This window comes from Beta vulgaris, chromosome 6 (assembly GCF_026745355.1).
Source record: "Beta vulgaris subsp. vulgaris cultivar EL10 chromosome 6, EL10.2, whole genome shotgun sequence".
Classification (NCBI taxonomy): Eukaryota; Viridiplantae; Streptophyta; class Magnoliopsida; order Caryophyllales; family Amaranthaceae; genus Beta; species Beta vulgaris.
In genome coordinates, this window is record NC_079207.1 from 43531918 (window position 1) to 43552591 (window position 20674).

The 20674-nt window shown below is 35.4% G+C and overlaps 1 protein-coding gene and 1 long non-coding RNA gene across 2 annotated transcripts; both read left to right on the top strand.

Annotated features, from left to right (window-relative positions):
• The first annotated feature begins 5815 nt into the window (after positions 1 to 5815).
• On the top strand, positions 5816 to 7635 carry LOC130591945 (uncharacterized). The gene is made up of 3 exons (XR_008969928.1): positions 5816 to 5889; positions 5992 to 6062; positions 7431 to 7635. It is a non-coding gene; the product is annotated as an uncharacterized LOC130591945 (long non-coding RNA).
• Positions 7636 to 11615: 3980 nt separating this feature from the next.
• LOC130591835 (uncharacterized) lies at positions 11616 to 12340 on the top strand. The gene is made up of 2 exons (XM_057395770.1): positions 11616 to 11758; positions 11980 to 12340. The coding sequence occupies exons 1-2, from the start codon at positions 11616 to 11618 to the stop codon at positions 12338 to 12340; spliced, it is 504 nt and encodes a 167-aa protein (XP_057251753.1).
• Positions 12341 to 20674: the final 8334 nt, after the last annotated feature.

Consider the following 20674-nt stretch of genomic DNA (forward strand, 5'->3'; position numbering starts at 1 on the left):
TTAAAGTCCTAAGTTGATCATCTTATTAGTCATCAAATCTTTTTAAATCTTATCTCTTTTCCTAACCCTAAAAGGATTAGCCTTTATGTAATTATCCTAAAACCCAATTATTTCACCCTACACACTTATTTTTTCAGAATCACGCCACTTTCTATTCTCTCTCTCCTCATGGTTTTCTTTTTTCCTCTCTTCACTCGTTTTTTCTTTCACCCGAATATGATTGGCCAGATTTCTTATAGTTCCGTTAATTTTTAGCCAAACTTCCTTCTTGAAAGTTGTAGATCTCGAAAAGTTATTGAAGTTAGGCTCAAGAATCACTCAATTCCGATTCTTATTCTATTAGTTATGGCCTCTGCAAGTTTCGCAATTCTGCTGCCATATTTCACTCGCGAATTCGGTATATTACTCTTTTTCTTCCTTTTTCCTTTTGATTCTTTTCCTCCTTATTGTTTTGGTTGTTTTTCTTTTCTTGTTCTTTGAGATTCCATTAAAGTATTAGTTTTTCATTATTTTATTGTTTTTAGCACGTTTATGATTTAAATTATTATTTTATATGAAGAATATATTTTCGGTTTTCATATGTATAAAAATAATAATTTCAGATTTATTATTTTCAGTTTTTATTATGAAAGATATGGTTTTTAGGGTTTTAAATCACTAGAAACTATATATTTAAAGTATGAATATGAGTTTTGATTAGAATATGATTTTTATATGCATTGAATATATTTTCAGAAGGTTTATAAATTTTTATAAATGCTGGAATTTCAGAAAGTTTGTATTTTAAAGGTTTTTAATGATTTTTAATCACTAGAATAGTTGTACTATACTAGGGATTAAAAATAACGAAAGTTTAATACATAAAAACGATTTTAAAGACGTTTAAAAGGGTTTGGGACGTTTTTAAAGTTGCTGTAAATTTTTAGTTCAAGTATTTACTTTGTTATTTTATTTTCTAGGCGGAGAATTCATAGTAGGGGACTTTTAGAGAGTAAAAGTGGCCTACCGTTTCGTTTACACAAGGTACGTACATAGTCTACGTGCTATATGGTTTAGAAACATGCCTTAGGGATGTTTTTATTTATTAGTATCATATATAGGACCTTGTTGTTCATATATATGATTTACTGAAATTGCTTTACATGTTACTTGCCTGTGTGCTACATGTGAACTAAGAATATGTATGAGTATGACTGTTTGTATGGAAGTTTGATGCAAGCAGATAAGTTCAGTTTTTGGTATTAATTCGTGAGTGAATTAATGTAAGTAAGTTTGAATCATGTGTTACATAGATTCTTTGAGATTATTTATTTATCTTATAAGAACCGTGGATCTTATTTGGTAAATATGAGTTATACCTATATAAAGGTACAGTTTACTGTTGGCTAGGTTCAACAGGCAAGTTAGTAAAGAATAAAAGAAGTTAAAGGAGTCTTGAATGATAAGTTGTGAACATTTGTTGATTCTAAGATTAAAAAGGAGTTTTGTGATGTTGATGTGATTGTTAGTTGTGAGTGTTATGTGCTTGGTTGGTGTCAACACAAGTATAAAAATGAATGCAACGTAAAGTGAAACGAGATAGGTTATAGACTTTAGACTGCTGCACGTCTAGAGTTGGACACTAAGGGTTGGAGTACATGGTGGTAGCCCATGGCTTTCCTGGGATTGGATTGATCACCTTTCCTCTTTAGCTCAAAGATTCCTCGATATCGCAGGTCAATTGGAATATGTGGTAGCTCCCATATCTCCTACTTCAGTATAGACAACTCATCCCATAACTATTCCATTAAAGAAGAAATAAAAGTTTAGAGTCTAGTTCAGTAAGAGTCATATGCAGTTTGTTATATGCTTATTATTATTATTTATTTCTACCAGTTATGTTGTAGTACCATGTTTAGGATTATTTATGTCTGATATGTAGTACTCAGCTTTGCTGATTACGTGCTTGTTTGTGTGTGTGATCATGGCTTTGCCTATTGATCCTGTGATGATCCTTCTAGTGAGCAGAGTCAGTATTGCATTGACATTACAGGTTCGCAGATGCATCACATTGGGAATCTGGAATGGAGAGGCTTATACTTAGCATAGTTTAAGTTGTTTTCGTAGGGACATCTTTACTTAAGTTTGAGGTTTTTAGTTGGTGTGCTTTAGTTTCCAAACAGTTGTCATTTATTTCATAAGTTTAATAAAGTTGATTTTATTTTAGTAAATTGTTTTTCGCTGCAAAATTCTGAGTAAGCCGAAACGTTATCACACAGGCGATAATGCCTGGGTAATTCTCTAGATTTGTTATAAAAGTATTTTCTAGAAAGAGAGAATTATCGGGGTGTTACAAAGTGGTATCTGGGAGCTTTAGGTTAGTTTAAGACTTATAGGCGCCTAACTAACTAGCTCATAAGTGACTTTAGTTTTTCTAGTTACCTAGCTTATTGGCTTTTTGGAGAAAACCTTAGTATTGCTCCTACGTTTTATTTCAGAATTTTTTTTTAGAAACACCAAAATCTTGGAAAAGTTAGAGGTACGAAAATGTTGTTTTCGAAAAAAAAAAATTTGTGAGTTCGAAAATTTTTTTTTCGAAAATTTGAGGAGTTCGAAAAAAAAAAAAAAAATTTTTTCGAAAACGTGCTGAGTCCTAAAAAGAAAAAAAAATTATTTCGAGTGAATCTTTTTTCGAGTAACCTTGGAGTCCGAATTTTTTTTATTTCGAAAAATTATTTTAGGCACAAAAGTAATGTTATTTATAAAAAGTGTCTGCATTATTTTTCATGCCTTTAAGGTTTATAGTATTGCATTGTGAGAATGGGTAGTATAAGAAGGGCTTATAGGATAGAAATATTATATGCCTGCATTAAAAAGTTAGTTCAGCATCATCATTATTTCTTCCCTGCAAATAAGTGCATTATTATTTTACTTCCCTGCTAATGATGCATGAATGTTTTTCTTCCCTGCTAATTGTTTATAATTCTTGCCTGCAAAGTGTATAGTTACATGCCTTTGTTTTTGTTTACCTTTTGATTATTTGTGGGAACACGTTAGAGAGAGTGCTAAACCATTATGGTTTATTTGTTGTAGATCCCTAACCATGTCTGCCATACAAGTTAATAGAATTGTCAGGCAAGTTAATAGAGTAGGAAGCCATCATAACCCAATTATATTGAGTGATGATGAGAATGTTCGATGTCATGAGCCTGGAAGTTATAGTTACATTAGCTTGGAGATCAGTATGCATTATGGGTTAAAAGTAGGTATCCTTGTTAGTGATATATGAAGTAATTCAAGAGTTTGATTGTACTAGAGTGCAAACCTGAAAGGACATCTACAATATTATTTGGAGACCCTATTTGAGCGATGTGAGTGTTTTAGAGATGGATGAAATGGACATCAATCCAAAAGTATTTGAAGATCTACTAGATCTAGGAACTCAAGTTATTATTGTTACTACTATTATTATAGTGAAAACTATGGAGACTTTGAAGATGAAATGTTTACTCCATATAAAGGAAACAAGGATGAGAATGATGGTGTAATTCCATAGAGTATTTATTTATGGTTTAAGATTAGTTGTTGGAAAGTAGTCAAGCTACAATGGTTTAAATTTCCTTATTGAGTATTCTTTATATTATTGAGGAATAAGTTGGTTATTTTGGATTGGGAAAATATTCTTATTATCGATTGAGGAATATAAGTTATTATTTCTCTATATGAGTGAGTAAGAATTCATTCTGCGCACGTGATGGGAATATTTTTTTTATTATTCTTTTGATCATGTGATTATATTCTTGCTTGCTTGTTTCTACTTGCACGTTGATGTGAATATATTTTACATGAACGATTATGTGATTATTAGAGAACACTTCATGTTGAAACTTAGTGGAATTGTTTGTTGATGCGATCTTTGATGATCAAATCAAATGTTGCCTTATTATATGACCATGTAAGTTGTGCTGGAACCTAAAGTAGAGTTACGTTAAGTTTCAGTCGCGAAGTAGAGTCTCAAACAATCATGATGCCTTCGCTTCTACTATTCGCCTATTGGCAGAGAATTTGACTCGAGAGAGTTGAGCGTCTCGATTCTGCTGGGACATGTTTGAGAGACTAGCTAAGATTAAACCGTCGTACCTTAAGGGGTAAGCTGACCTTATCCTCTTAGAAAGTTGGATTAGGGAGTTTGAAAAGATTTTTGGGCTGTGAACTGTCCTGAGAGTGTGAAAGTAGGTCAAGTTATACCGTATCTGAAAGATGAGACTGACTTATAGTGGAAAGAGAATGAGACTCGACTCAGTATTATGAAAGAGTTTATTTGGGAATCCTTTATTGCTGCTTAAAGAGAAAAGTTTTACCCTACTTTTATGAGGAAACTAAAAGCCCAGAAGTTTATAAAGCTTAGGATGAGAAATATGACTATCTCTAAGTATTATAGCAAGTTCATAGCATTGTCTAGATTTGCACTTGAAGTAGTAGCCACTGAGGACTGAGGAGTTAAAGGCTCAGTGATTTGAGCAAGCTTTGATTGAGGAAATTCAATTGGGTTTAGTAGATTTTGAAGTGTTAGAGTTGCCTATTAGCATACCTATTGAGGAAATCATAAGGTGTACCAAGTTATTTAGAAATCTGCCTTTGAATATAGGAGGCTTTGTATTTCCATCCGACTTAATTGAGTTCAACCTAGGAGACCTAGATGTGATTCTTGGGATGAATTGGTTAAGTCATTTCAAGGCCAAATCGAATGTGAGATTCAGAAGGTAGTGTTAAGAAACCCTTTGGGAAAATTGACCTCCTATAGACGTTTTGGGAAATCAAAGAAGTTTGGAGTTATCTATGCTATGCAAGTGAGAAAATTTAGGAAAAAGGGGTGTGAGTTATTCTTCTGTAGTGTGCAAGATGTGAGTAAGGAAGCTGAGTTAAAACTTGAGGATGTTCCGATAGTAAATGAGTTTATGGACGTATTTCCGAGTGAAATTTCAGGTATGCCGCCTGCAAGAGTTGTTGAGTTTACCATAGACTTAGTTCCTGGAACTGCACCTATATCTAAGGCACCTTATAGAATGGCACCTCCTGAGATGAGTGAGTTAAAGACGCAATTGCAAGAACTTTTAGATAAAAGTTATATCAGACCTAGTGCATCGATGTAATAGCCTGAATTATTAAGCTAATATTAGATTCAATAATCCGTAATTAACTAAGTTAATGACGATTAAGTAATTATAATCGATACGCTCCGAATTTTAAAAGTGTAAATAAATGTTATATGAATTTGTTGCTAACGTGGATATTTTGTGTTATTAACTAACTAATAACATGAGCTATGTGATAATTAAGTAATTTATGAATTATGATAGGTGCATTGAATATTGCCTCTGAATTATAGGATTTGTGTTAGTAGTTGATATCGAGGTATTAGCCGAGGAAGTAAGATTAAGGAGTTGATTAGGTTAAGATACCTTCATTAAGATATGTGGTATACTTTGGAGAAATTTAGCTAAGAATAATTAAGGATTAGGTAGGAAGTAAGGAACAAAATCCAAGTTGAAGCTTTAGAAAAATCTGATTAGTGCATAAGTAAGTGAAAGGACGATTTTACCCCTATTACTAAACCGGAAATGACAAGTTTTCCCTTACCCATTCTGCATATATGAGATGGGAAGACTCTCATTCAGTATCATCAAAATCAATTCACAAACAACCACAAGAACATCTCTTCTTTTCTCTCTCTCTCTTCACGCCATTTCTGGCGTCCAACAACAAGCTTTTGGCAGCTTGTTCTCTTGGGTTCTTTGCTCTGATTTTTCACATGAAAGCACTTCCCTGGGTTCTTCAAGGTGTTTTTCATACTGGGTAGACGTTAGTTTTGAGGTTTCAACATTGTAAGCCAAAGAAAAACTAAGGAAGGTGAGATATGGTTGATTTTCAGCATGCCTGAGGTATATCGGTTTTAAATTTGATTTCTTTGGGTTTATTATTAACTTTAAGGTGATGAATGTGTTTATTAAGGTCTTAAGGAGTTGCTGGAGGAGTAGTACGAGTTGCTAAGCAAGGGTTAAATTCCTAAACACCAAATTAAGGTACACAAGAACCACCGTTAAAGCTGATTTTCTTAATTTTTGTCTTAAAGCTTGTTTATGGAAATTTTTGAGCTACGAATGTGTGTTTTTATATGGAGAACTTACTGTATTGGTAATGAGTTATAAGTAAGTGATTTCAATATGTTAATTATACTTTAGGATTGATGATTCTGAATAAAAAACCATTGCATGTCAAGTTCCTCTTAAAAACCGATTAAAGCGCGTTTCTGTTTCGATTGTGTTATGGTATTCAGTGCTTCCATTGTTGTTACCCTTACATGATAACCTACTGTAAATACACTTATATTGCTTCTTAATGACCTTGCAACCTATCTTTTTCGTAAATTAAATCAAACCTATTTTGAGAAGAAAACTATACCTAAAAACTCAACTATTCGCGTAACAACTCTTGGACTTGTAAACCCTTGCGTTTTCAAACCTTTCGATGTGTTTCTTTTTATGAATCCCTACTGTATGTACCTATATATGAAGTGAGAATCCTAAACCTTGGCTAAACCCAACTAGTCCTGTTAATTCATCGCCTAGAGCCATTGTTAATCACACCAAACCGAGAACCATCTAAATGGACCTATGTTCTATTTGTGTAAAGTAATCTTTCTTATGATACGAGTACTTATAAACCTTTCACCTACTGTCCTATCTTGCTAAACCATCCTTTAATCACCTTATTTAACCATCACATCCTTTCGATTCATGGTTGTTAAGTCATTATTCCAAATATAGCGGAACTTGACATAACAATTGCGTTTTCGAAACTTGTTTTGATAACTAAGCTAAGTTGATTATTAAGTTGGTTGATCAAGTATTGGCAAATAAGTTTTGAATATAATTAAGTTATAAGTTAAAAGCTATTTCTAAGGGAAGTAACTGCATTGGCAGTGATGAACAATAATTGTAGAGCGGGTTTGCTCTTTGAGTTATTAGAGCGGGTATTGCTCCGGAGCGGGGATTGCTCTGTTATATAGGGTCATGACCTAGAAAGTCTTGCAAGCAGAAGTAAATAAAAGTAGGGAGACGTCCCTCAAAAGTTCCATTTATGTTCCTTCCCTAATTGAAAGTATTTTGAGTTTTGTATCGATATATTTTAGTGAGTTTTGGAAAAGTATAAGTATTGTTTTTGGAAAGTTATTTGTTATGATGTATGACTACTATTATGCTACCTAATTACGAAGGAGGAGTATTATAATATTTATAGCAAAGAAATATCGAGATTCATGGATTATGATTCTATTTAAACATTAAAGTCTAATTTCCGCCACCTTAATATTTGAAAACTAGTGGGACTTGTGTACCAGCGTAGCTGACTGTTTTGTTCCTTTGAACCTGTCCTGGTGGGGGCAGATTCAGTTGTTTTGCAGGAATAAGCTGAAGGTCAAAGATAAACTTTATTTGAAAGTTCGTGATATATGTTTTGCTGCTGCGTGATGTTATTGTATAAATTAATTATGGGATGTAACTTATATTTTTGGATTCAACTTTTAATTACTTAGACTACGATGTAATAATTAAGTATTTTAAGTGGATTTTCATAAACTATGCTCAGATTTATGCAGGTTCTTAACCTTCCAAGGGCAGGGGGTTAGGAATCTGTATTAACAGCATCTCTAATTAGTAGCTTATTCATTTATTTAATTAGAGTTAGTCATAAGTAAGCTGCTAACTATGGAGGGCTGTTACACTTGGTATCAGAGCAAACGATTTGAAAACTTATTACACTAAGTATTTTGAATTTTGAAATTTATAATGATATATATATTCGTAATTATATTTTCAAAAAAAAAAAAAAAATATAATGATAATAATAGAATAAAATAATGATAATAATTTTATGTGATGATGTGAATATGTGTTTATGTACATCAAGTTTATGTGCATATAATATGTATGTTATGATTGTATAAACATTAGAATTCTGTGTAGATGGCCTCAAGATCATCCAGCGAGAGTGTTAACCAGGAGGTACCCTATTTAAGAGAACCTGACACCTATACCGCTGTTGGTAAGTGGTGGGATGATGCTATTGACCATGCAAATGAGGTATTAGGATACATCCGGGAATGGAATGAATTGATGGGGCCGACTAGCAATAACCATTATTGGCGGACTGGAATACAGCATATGCTATAATAAAGACCTTGCCGAGTTGTGAACCGTGGGCTAGTTTCCGTAGAACTTATTGGAGTTTGTTAAGAATGTATGTGGCTACTGGGGCAATCCAAGGGTACGGGGTGACTATGGAAAATATAGAAAGAGCTTGATAAGATGGGAAGGCACAGTGGAGGAAGTTAGGCGAGAGATGGATATCACTATGGAACGGCAGAGACAGGGGCAAATTTATCCGAATGACCCACATTGGAGGGAAATGTATGATCGTATTACCCATAGAGAGGAAGAGAGGATGGCTGGAAGTTTGGAGGTGGATAAGTTCGTCCAGTGGGAACTAGGAGTCACTCTACCTCAAGAACCCAACAGTGCAAGGGTCAAGTATCTACTAGATTCAACCAATCTGGTACACACTTTTGGGGAAGATAAGGATGTAAGATTTGTGGGCCTGACTATTTCCGGAGACTCCGCCAATTAAGCAGTGACGATAGTGGTTATTATTATGATCCTTATAAATTGATTGAGCAAGGGAATGTACCAAGGAGGAAAAGTGGAGGGGAACTTCTGAAATATGTTATTTCTTTATGTAATGCTCAGTTTATCTAAAGATTAGTATGTATGTTGCATGAAAGGTGTAATTAAATAATAAGGAAGAATCAGTTTGTTTGTATCCAAAAACATATATAAATAAACAGCAAGGTTGCAATGCTATCATGAATTTATATATATGAAGTAGAGTTGCGAAGTCATTATATTAAGTAAGTGTAAAAAGAAAAAATGTGTATGAATATTTGACTGAGTATTGCAATTGAATATGTAGGAAATGGCAAGTCAAGAAGGTGCATCCAAATCACTAGAGGTCGAGAATGATAAAGATAAGCAATTACAGGAACTGAAAGAGATGAATGCTCGACTCTTGGAGATACTGGAAAAACAGAATCAGAATAAGAATGACGATGAAGGAAAGTTTTATAAGCGGTTGGCTGCTCATAGCAGCACCACTATGACGGTGAATCTGATCCGTCAAGTTCGAGGATTGGATTACATATATGAGCAAATTGCTGGATGTAGTCAGTTCCCTGAAGCTTTGAAGGTGAAGATGGCTACTTTTTATTTGGAAGGTCCAGCTGACATTTGGTGGAATACCACCAAGGGAATAGCTCAGAAATCAGAAGTTACTTGGACAGAGTTTGTTGAGAAAATGAAGAATAAATTCTTTCCTCCGCATTACGGAGGATGAAGGAAAATGAATTTTTATTTCTGAAGCAAGCGAAAATGTCTGTATTGGAGTATGCAGCAAAATTTCTTGAATTGTCTCGATTTGCACCTGACTTCGTGAGTAATGAAAGGGTGAAAATGATGCGATTCTTTGAGGGTCTGAATTTAAAGTATCAGAAACGAATTGGGACATATACCACCTTTGAAGAGTTGTATGATCGTGCTCTGGAACAAGAGAGAATTGAGATGAAGGATGAGGAGTTCAGAAAGAGAAGAAATGGAGGAAATTTAAAGAGGGGGATTCAAGAAGGCAAAAACAGAAATGACAGCCCACTCAAGTAGTCAGAGGGCTAGCTGGGAATGGCAGAGGAGGTAGAACAGAATGGAAGTGCAATCGTTGTGGGAAGAATCATTATGGCAAAAATTGTTCGGGGCAAATGGTGTGTTTTAAATGTAAAAATGTTGGGCATCGAATTAGTGAGTGCCCTTTGTGGAAGGAATCAGGAAGGATAGGAGGAAATAATAAACAGGGAATATGTTGATGCTGGCAGCTGGAGAAGGAAGTTCAAGTCAAGGTAGGGCCGGAAAAGGGATTCAGCATGGCAATCAAGGGAAAGCAGCAGGGAAGTTATTTGCTGTTAAGACAGAAGCGAAGGAGATTCCTGAGCTGCAGGAGTTGCCAGGTAATGTAATTTCAGGGAGATTTCTTGTATGTAACTTCGATGGTAAGGTGTTATTTGATTCTGGAGCTTCACATTCATTTGTTTCAAATGTGTTTGTTAGCAATCTGCCGTGTAGACCATGTGTGCAACCTTTAAATATGCATATTTGTATGCCAAATGGGGAGTCGATATGTTGTAAATGGATATTTAGAAATTGTGAAATTAGAATAGCAGGGTCCGAATTGCGGGTAGATCTGATACCCTTTAATTTGGATTATTATGATGTGATTTTGGGAATGAATTGGTTAAGTAAAAATAGGGCGGTGATAGAATGTTATGCTAGAGCCGTCAGATTGAGGTCTCCATGCGGAGATAACATTGTGTATAAAGAAGAAATGGTGGGACCGGTGGAAAAAGGTGAGGTGATAATTAGAATGATACAGAGATAATACCTGAAGGTATGGGGTATGTGAATCAAATAGAAGGGGTAAAAAGGAGGAAAGGAAAATTGAAGAAATTCCGTGGTAAGAGATTTCCAGGATGTATTCCAGGAGATTTACCGGGATGCCACCGCATCGGGTGGTTGATTTTCATATTGATCTGGTGCCGGGGGCGACACCGATATCTAGAGCTCCTTATAGGATGGCTCCTGCAGAAATGGCTGAATTGAAAAAGCAATTAGAAGAATTGTTGCAGAAAGGTTATATCCGACCTAGTGTGTCTCCATGGGGCGCACCAGTGTTGTTTGTGAAGAAAAAGGATGGTACGATGAGATTGTGTATAGATTATCGGGAAATTAATAAAATCACAATCCGGAATAGATATCCATTACCCAGAATTGATGATCTTGTTCGATCAGTTGAAGGGGGCAGGAATATTCTCAAAGATCGATTTAAGGTCGGGGTATCATCAAATGCGCATCGTGGAGGAAGATATACCGAAAACAGCATTCAGGACAGATATGGCATTATGAGTTGTGGTGATGCCGTTTGGACTCACAATATGCACCAGCATTTTATGGATTTAATGCAGAGGTACTTTAAGCCTTTGCTCGATCGGTTTGTGGTAATTTTTATTGATGATATATTGGTGTACTCTAAAGATCGCCAAGAGCATGAAGAACATCTGAGGGAGGTATCTGAAATATTGCGAAGAGAGAAACTCTATGCAAAGCTGAGTAAGTGTGATTTTTGGTTGGATCAAGTAATGTTCTTAGGGCATGTTGTAACCAAAGAAGGTATAGCAGTGGACCCTGAAAAGATAAAAGCGGTAAAAGAATGGCCTGCACCTACAAATGTTGGGGAAGTTAGAAGTTTTCTTGGGCTTGCTGGATATTATAGAAGATTTGTGGAGAATTTTTCGCGAATAGCTTTACCGATTACGAATTTGATCAAGAAGAATACAAGATTTCAGTGGACGGAGAAATGTGAGAAAGCTTTTGGGATTAAAAGAAAGATTGACTAGCGCTCCAGTCTTAGCTCTACCTTCTGGGACAGAAGGATTTGAGGTTTATAGTGATGCCTCTCAGGAAGGATTAGGATGTGTGTTAATGCAGAACCAGCGGGTTATAGCTTACGCTTCCAGGCAATTGAAGATTCATGAAAAGAATTATCTTGTGCATGATTTGGAGTTGGCAGCAGTCGTCTTTGCATTGAAATTTGGAGACATTATTTATATGGAGTCTCTTGCAAGGTTTATACTGATCATAAGAGTTTAAAATATATCTTCACCCAGAAGGAAATGAATATGAGGCAACGGAGATGGTTGGAATTACTTAAAGATTATGATATAGATATTCAATATCATCCGGGAAAAGCAAATAAAGTTGCAGATGCTCTAATAGAAGACCTCGTCGGGAAGTGAATGCATTGATATCAGTGCCGAGGAGTTGTATAACGAGCTGGTACAATTAGATTTGCGAGTGGTTGCAAGAGGTCAATTACAGGAGAATTAAATGCAATTATGATGAAATCGTCTCTCTTTGAAGAAATTCGAGAAAAGCAGGAAAAAGATGATTTCATCAAGGAGTTGAAGTTAAGGATAGAAAGAAATGAGCAGACGGACTTCCAGGAATATGCTGATGGGAGTATTCGTTTAAATGGAAGATGGTGTATTCCTAATGACGAGGAATTGAAGAATAAAATTCTGAAGGAAGCACATAGCAGTGCTTACTCAGTTCATCCAGGCAGAGATAAAATGATTCAAGATGTGAAGAAGTACTTCTGGTGGAAAGGGTTAAAGAGAGACTCTCACAGTTCGTGGCAAGGTGTTTAATTTGTCAAAAGGTAAAATTTGAGCGAAAGAAGATGTCGGATTGCTGCAGCCACTGCCAGTACCGGAATGGAAATGGGATTCGATCTCCATGGACTTTGTATCAGATTACCTAAATCAAGAAGGGGAAATGATTCTATATGGTTGTAGTGGACAGATTGACAAAGACAGCTCGGTTTATTCCCATGGGAGTAACTTGGAGCAAGAAACAGCTAGCAGATGCATATATCAGAGAAATTGTTCGATTGCATGGCGTTCCAACCACCATTATTTCGGACCGAGATACCCGGTTCCTGTCACATTTCTGGGAGAAATTGCAAGAAGCTTTGGGATCAACTCAGAAATTTAGCACAGCATTCCATCCAGCAACAGATGGGCAAACGGAGCGATAATCCAAATATTAGAAGATATGTTACGAGCCTGTGTATTGGAATTTAAAGGCTCCTGGGAGGATAAATTGGCATTAATAGAATTTTCCTATAATAACAGTTATCAATCTAGCATTGGTATGGCTCCATATGAAGCTTTGTATGGGCGTAAATGTCGAACACCTATTTGTTGGGATGACGTAAGTCCAGGGATACCGTCGGACCTGAGTTGATTCAAGATACAATGGAGCAGGTTCGAGTAATACGGGAGAAAATGAAAATCGCACAAGATCACAAAAGAAATATGCTGATTTGAGGAGAACGAAGCTGGAATTTAAAGAAGGGATAAAGTGTTTCTCCGTGTTTCACCACTAAAGGGGTGAAAAGATTTGGACTGCGAGGAAAATTGAGTCCTAAATTCATAGGACCATTTGAGATTTACGCAGAATCGGTGAAGTCGCATATGAATTAGCCTTACCAATAGAACTGTCTAGGGTGCACAATGTTTTTCACGTCTCACAACTACGAAGATATATACATGATCCTTCACATGTGCTATCCTACGAACCATTCAAATAGATGAATAGTTGTGTTATGAGGAGAGGCCTATAAAGATTCTGGACAAACGAGAAAAAGTGTTGCGAAACCAAACCATACCTTTAGTCAAGGTATTATGGACCAATCACGGAACAGAAGAAGCAACCTGGGAAAAAGAAAGAGATATGCAAGAGCGATACCCCAGTTGTTCCAAGGTATGTTATAAGTTTCGGGACGAAACTTCTTTAAGGGTGGTAGAGTGTAATAGCCTGAATTATTAAGCTAATATTAGAATCAATAATCCGTAATTAACTAAGTTAATGACGATTAAGTAATTATAATCGATACGCTCCGAATTTTAAAAGTGTAAATAAATGTTATATGAATTTGTTGCTAACGTGGATATTTTGTGTTATTAGCTAACTAATAACATGAGCTATGTGATAATTAAGTAATTTATGAATTATGATAGGTACATTGAATATTGCCTCTGAATTATAGGATTTGTGTTAGTAGTTGATATCGAGGTATTAGCCGAGGAAGTAAGATTAAGGAGTTGATTAGGTTAAGATACCTTCATTAAGATATGTGGTATACTTTGGAGAAATTTAGCTAAGAATAATTAAGGATTAGGTAGGAATTAAGGAAGAAAATCCAAGTTGAAGCTTTAGAAAAATCTGATTAGTGCATAAGTAAGTGAAAGGACGATTTTACCCCTATTACTAAACCGAAAATGACAAGTTTGCCCTTACCCATTCTGCATATATGAGAGGGAAGACTCTCATTCAGTATCATCAAATCAATTCACAAACAACACAAGAAACACTCTTCTTTTTCTCTCTCTCTTCACGCCATTTCTGGCGTCCAACAGCAAGCTTTTGGCAGCTTGTTCTCTTGGGTTCTTTGCTCTGATTTTTCACATGCAAGCACTTCCCTAGATTCTTCAAGGTGTTGTTCATACTGGGTAGACGTTAGTTTTGAGGTTTCAACATTGTAAACCAATAAAAACTAAGGAAGGTGAGATATGGCTGATTTTCAGCATGCATGAGGTATATGGTTTTAAATTTGATTTCTTTGGGTTTATTATTAACTTTAAGGTGATGAATGTGTTTATTAAGGTCTTAAGAGTTCTGGAGGAGTAGTACGAGTTGCTAAGCAAGGGTTAAATTCCTAAACACCAAATTAAGGTACACAAGAACCACCGTTAAAGCTGATTTTCTAATTTTTATCTTAAAGCTTGTTTATGAATTTTTGAGCTACGAAATGTTGTTTTTATATGGAGAACTTACTGTATTGGTAATGAGTTATAAGTAAGTGATTTCAATATGTTAATTATACTTTAGGATTGATGATTTCGAATCAAAAACCATTGCATGTCAAGTTCCTCTTAAAAACCGATTAAACCGTTTCTTTTCGATTGTGTTATGGTATTAGTGCTTCCATTGTTGTTACCCTTACATGATAACCTACTGTAAATACACTTATATTGCTGCTTAATGACCTTGCAACCTATCTTTTTCGTAAATTAAATCTAACCTATTTTGAGAAGAAAACTATACCTAAAAACTCAACTATTCGCGTAACAACTCTTGGACTTGTAAACCCTTGCGTTTTCAAACCTTTCGATGTGTTTCTTTTGATGAATTCCTACTGTATGTACCTATATATGAAGTGAGAATCCTAAACCTCGGCTAAACCCAACTAGTCCTGTTAATTCATCGCCTAGAACCATTGTTAATCACACCAAACCGAGAACCATCTAAATGGACCTATGTTCTATTTGTGTAAAGTAATCTTTCTTATGATAAGAGTACTTATAAACCTTTCACCTACTGTCCTATCTTGCTAAACCATCCTTTAATCACCTTATTTAACTATCACATCCTTTCGATTCATGGTTGTTAAGTCATTATTCCAAATATAGCGGAACTTGACATAGCAATTGCGTTTTCGAAACTTGTTTTGATAACTAAGCTAAGTTGATTATTAAGTTGGTTGATCAAGTATTGGAAAATAAGTTTTGAATATAATTAAGTTATAAGTTAAAAGCTATTTCTAAGGGAAGTAACTGCATTGGCAGTGATGAACAATAATTGTAGAGCGGGTTTGCTCTTTGAGTTATTAGAGCGGGTATTGCTCCGGAGTGGGGATTGCTCTGTTATATAGGGTCATGACCTAGAAAGTCTTGCAAGCAGAAGTAAATAAAAGTAGGGAGACGTCCCTCAAAAGTTCCATTTATGTTCCTTCCCTAATTGAAAGTATTTTGAGTTTTGTATCGATATATTTTAGTGAGTTTTGGAAAAGTATAAGTATTGTTTTTGGAAAGTTATTTGTTATGATGTATGACTACTATTATGGTACCTAATTACGAAGGAGGAGTATTATAATATTTATAGCAAAGAAATATCGAGATTCATGGATTATGATTCTATTTAAACATTAAAGTCTAATTTCCGCCACCTTAATATTTGAAAACTAGTGGGACTTGTGTACCAGCGTAGCTGACTGTTTTGTTCCTTTGAACCTATCCTGGTGGGGGCAGATTCAGTTGTTTTGCAGGAATAAGCTGAAGGTCAAAGATAAACTTTATTTGAAAAGTTCGTGATATATGTTTTGCTGCTGCGTGATGTTATTGTATAAATTAATTATGAGATGTAACTTATATTTTTGGATTCAACTTTTAATTACTTAGACTACGATGTAATAATTAAGTATTTTAAGTGGATTTTCATAAACTATGCTCAGATTTATGCAGGTTCTTAACCTTCCAAGGGCAGGGGGTTAGGAATCTGTATTAACAGCATCTCTAATTAGTAGCTTATTCATTTAATTAATTAGAGTTAGTCATAAGTAAGCTGCTAACTAGGGAGGGCTGTTACAATCGCCTTAGGGAGCTCCTGTATTGTTCGTGAAGAAAAAGGATGGGAGTATATGTATCGACTATAGGGAGTTGAATAATGTTACCATTAAGAACAAGTACCCTTTGCCTAGAATAGATGACCTATTCGACCAATTGAATGGAGCAGTGTGTTCTCGAAGATTGACTTACGTTCAGGATATCATCAATTGAGGGTAGCTGATAAGGATGTACCTAAGACTGCCTTTAGAACGCGTTATGGTCACTACGAGTTCACTGTAATGCCATTTGGGTTAAAAAAAAAAATGCTCCTGCTATATTTATGGACTTGATGAATAGAATCTTTCATGAGTTTTTAGATAAGTTCGTAGTGGTTTTCATTGATGACATTTTGATATATTCGAGGAATGAAACCGAGCATGATGAACATTTGAGGATTATTTGGAAACCTTGAGAAAGAACCAACTATATGCCAAGTTCTCTAAGTGTGAGTTTCGTTTGGAGAAAGTAGCATTCTTGGGTCATTTTGTGTCTAAGGAAGGAGTCTCAGTAGATCCTGCTAAGATTCAAGCTGTGAGTGAGTGGCCAACTCCAAAGAGTGTGTCTGACATTAGGAGTTTCTTGGGTTTAGCTGGCTATTATAGGAGATTTGTGAGAGATTTCTCAAGATAGCAAGACCTATGACTAATTTGATGAAAAAGGAGTCCAAGTTTGAGTGGAATGAGAAGTGTGAGGAAGCTTTTCAGATCTTGAAGGATCGTTTAACCACTGCACCTGTCTTAACCCTACCTGATGGGAATGAGGGATTTGAGGTCTATAGTGATGCTTCAAAGAATGGTTTGGGTTGTGTGTTGCAACAGAATGGTAAGGTAATAGCTTATGCGTCGCGTCAATTGAAACCTTATGAGGCTAATTACCCTACCCATGATCTAGAGTTAGCTGCCATAGTGTTTGCATTGAAATTTGGAGACATTATCTTTATGGAGCAACTTGCAAGATATTTACAGACCATAAGAGCTTGAAGTACATATTTACCCAAAAAGACTTGAATATGAGGCAAAGAAGATGGCTAGAGTTGATTAAGGATTATGATCTAGATATCCAGTATCATGAGGGGAAAGCAAATGTGGTTGCTGACGCCTTGAGTAGGAAATCGAGTCATAGCTTGAGTGCTTTGATAGTCCCTGAGGAGTTGTGTAGAGATATGCAAAGGTTGAGCCTAGAAATTTTAAATCCTGGGGAAAGTGAGGCTAGACTTAGTAATCTTTCTTTGGGAGTGTCAGTTTTCGATGAGATCATTGAGGGTCAAGTGGGGATGAGCATCTAGACAAGATTAAAGAGAAAATGAAGCAAGGTAAGGAAGTAGACTTCAAGATTCATGATGATGGGAGTCTAAGGTTCAAAGGGAGGTGGTGTGTACCACAGAAGTGCAATGACCTTAAGAGACGTCTTATGGATGAGGGGCACAACTCCATATTCTGTGCACCCTGGGGGTGACAAGTGTATAAAGGACTTAAGGTGATCTATTGGTGGCCGAACATGAAGCGAGAGTAGCTGAGTAGTGTCTAAGTGTCTAACCTGTCAGAAAGTGAAGATAGACCATAAGAGACCCATGGGGAAAGTCCAACTTAGAGGTTCCTGGATGGAAGTGGGATTCGATTTCTATGGACTTTGTGACTGCCTTACCAAGATCGAGGAGTGGAAATGATACCATTTGGGTTATGTGGATAGACTGACCAAGTCCGCTGTTTTCATACCTATTAAGGAGACATGGAAGAAGAAGCAACTCGCTACAACCTATATCAAGCATGTAGTGAGTTGCAGGAGTTCCAAAGGACATTATCTCGGATCGTGACTCTAGATTTCTATCTAAGTTTTGGAAAAGGTCCAATTAAACCTTGGGACAACATTAAAGATGAGTACCGCCTTTCACCCTGCGACCGATGGTCAGACTGAGAGGACTAACAAACTATGGAGGATATGTTGCGAGCTTGTGCTATAGATTTTCAAGGAAGTTGGGAGGACCAATTAGATTTGATTGAGTTTTCTTACAACAATAGTTACCATGCGAGTAAAGATGGCACCTTTTGAGGCGTTATATGGACGGAAGTGTAGAAGTCCCATTTGCTGGAATGACTTAGTGAGAATATAGTTTTGGGGACTGAATTATTGAGGAGACCGTCAAGAAGTTAATTGATTCAGGCTCGAATTCAAGCTGCGCAAGATAGGCAGAAGAGTTATGCAGACTTAAAACGGCGGAAGATGAGTTCGCTGTAGGTGATAAAGTATTCCTGAAAGTATCACCCACAAAGGCGTTATGAGATTTGGGAAAAAGGGCAAGCTGAGTGCTAAATATGTAGGCCCATATGAGATTTTGGAGCGCATTGGGAAAGTAGCTTATAGATTGGTTGCCAATGGAGTTTGAAAAGATGCATGATGTTTTCATATATCCCAACTTAAGCGCTATATCCCTGATGAGCGCCATGTGTTAGAGCCTGAACGAGTTCAGATAGATAGTAGCCTCATTATGAGGAAAGACCTGTCAAGATTCTCGACAGGAAAGTGCGTAGTACGCGTAACAAGGATGTTCATATTGTCAAAGTTCTTTGGTCTAACCACGAGTCAGAAGAGGCAACGTGGGAAGCCGAAGAGGATATGAAGAAAAAGTATCCAGACCTATTCCTTGAGGTGAGTTACGAGGGCGTAACTCGTTTTCTTTAAGGGGGTAGAATGCGATAAATTTCGCGCTTTTTGTCTATTTTTATGAGATTTTCATGCATATGTATGCCTATGTTGGGCAATTTGCACATGTTAGTGCAAAAGAAGTAGAGTCTCCGCATAAGAAAAGTGTTCATAAGTAACACAAGTGTTTTAAAAATGGGAAAGTGCACGAGAGGCACTACCTTTTCTCCAAAAGTTTTCGAAATGTTAGTGTAAACTTTTGAAAGTACGAGGGTTTTGTGTTAAGTTTCGGGACGAAACTTCTTTTAAGGGGGGTAGACTGTAATCCCCCACATTTTTAAAGGATTTTCATAAATATATTAAAGTATTTATGTATTATATTTAAATCCAAATGAGTTTGGAAAATGATTTGACTTTTAAAAAGGGTTGACTATTTTTAAAAGTCAACTAAAAATATTTTCATAGCTTAATAAAATTGAAAATGTTTTAATTAAGCATGTCTTAATAAAAGTTTAATATTAAAAGTATTTTGAAAAAGAAGTTTAATGGAATCGAAACTCCTAAAAAAAAAAAAGGAAAAGAGTCGTTTGATGATTAAAGTCCTAATTGATCATCTTATTAGTCATCAAATCTTTTTAAATCTTATCTCTTTTCCTAAACCTAAAAGGATTAGCCTTTATGTAATATCCTAAAACCCAATTATTTCACCCTACACACTTATTTTTTCAGAATCACGCCACTTTCTATTCTCTCTCTCCTCATGGTTTTCTTTTTTCCCCTCTTCACTCGTTTTTTCTTTCACCCGAATCTGATTGGCCAGATTTATCATAGTTCCGTTAATTTTTAGCAAAAACTTCCTTCTTGAAAGTTGTAGATCTCGAAAAGTTATTGAATTAGGCTCAAGAATCACTCAATTCCGATTCTTATTCTATTAGTTATGGCCTCTGCAAGTTTCGCAATTCTGCTGCCATATTTCACTCGCGAATTCGGTATATTACTCTTTTTCTTCCTTTTTCCTTTTGATTCTTTTCCTCCTTATTGTTTTGGTTGTTTTTCTTTCTTTTCTCTAAGATTCCATTAAAGTATTATTTTTCATTATTTTATTGTTTTTAGCAGTTTATGATTTAAATTATTATTTTATATGAAGAATATATTTCGGTTTTCATATGTATATAAAAATAATAATTTCAGATTTATTATTTTCAGTTTTTATTATGAAAGATATGGTTTTTAGGTTTTAAATCACTAGAAACTATATATTTAAAGTATAATATGAGTTTTGATTAGAATATGATTTTTATATGCATTAAATATATTTTCAGAAGGTTTATAAATTTTATAAATGCTGGAATTTCAGAAAGTTGTATTTTAAGGTTTTTAATGATTTTTAATCACTAGAATAGTTGTACTATACTAGGATTAAAAATAACGAAAGTTTAATACATAAAACGATTTTAAAGACGTTTAAAAGGGTTTGGGACGTTTTAAAGTTGCTGTAATTTTTTAGTTCAAGTATTTACTTTGTTATTTTATTTTCTAGGCGGAGAATTCATAGTAGGGGACTTTTAGAGATAAAAGTGGCCTACCGTTCGTTTACACAAGGTACGTACATAGTCTACGTGCTATATGGTTTAGAAACATGCTTAGGGATGTTTTTATTTATTTAGTATCATGTATAGGACCTTGTTGTTCATATATATGATTTACTGAAATTGCTTTACATGTTACTTGCCTGTGTGCTACATGTAAACTAAGAATATGTATGAGTATGACTGTTTGTATGGAAGTTTGATGCAAGCAGATAAGTTCAGTTTTTGGTATTAATTCGTGAGTGAATTAATGTAAGTAAGTTGAATCATGTGTTACATAGATTCTTTGAGATTATTTATTTAT

Excerpts from the sequence above, each read along its gene's own strand:
- LOC130591835 (XM_057395770.1), top strand. The coding sequence starts at position 11,616 with ATGCAGAACCAGCGGGTTATAGCTTACGCTTCCAGGCAATTGAAGATT. Across the intron at positions 11,759-11,979 it reads TATATGGAGTCTCTTGCAAG|ATTTGCGAGTGGTTGCAAGA; the intron begins GTTTATACTGAT and ends TGGTACAATTAG.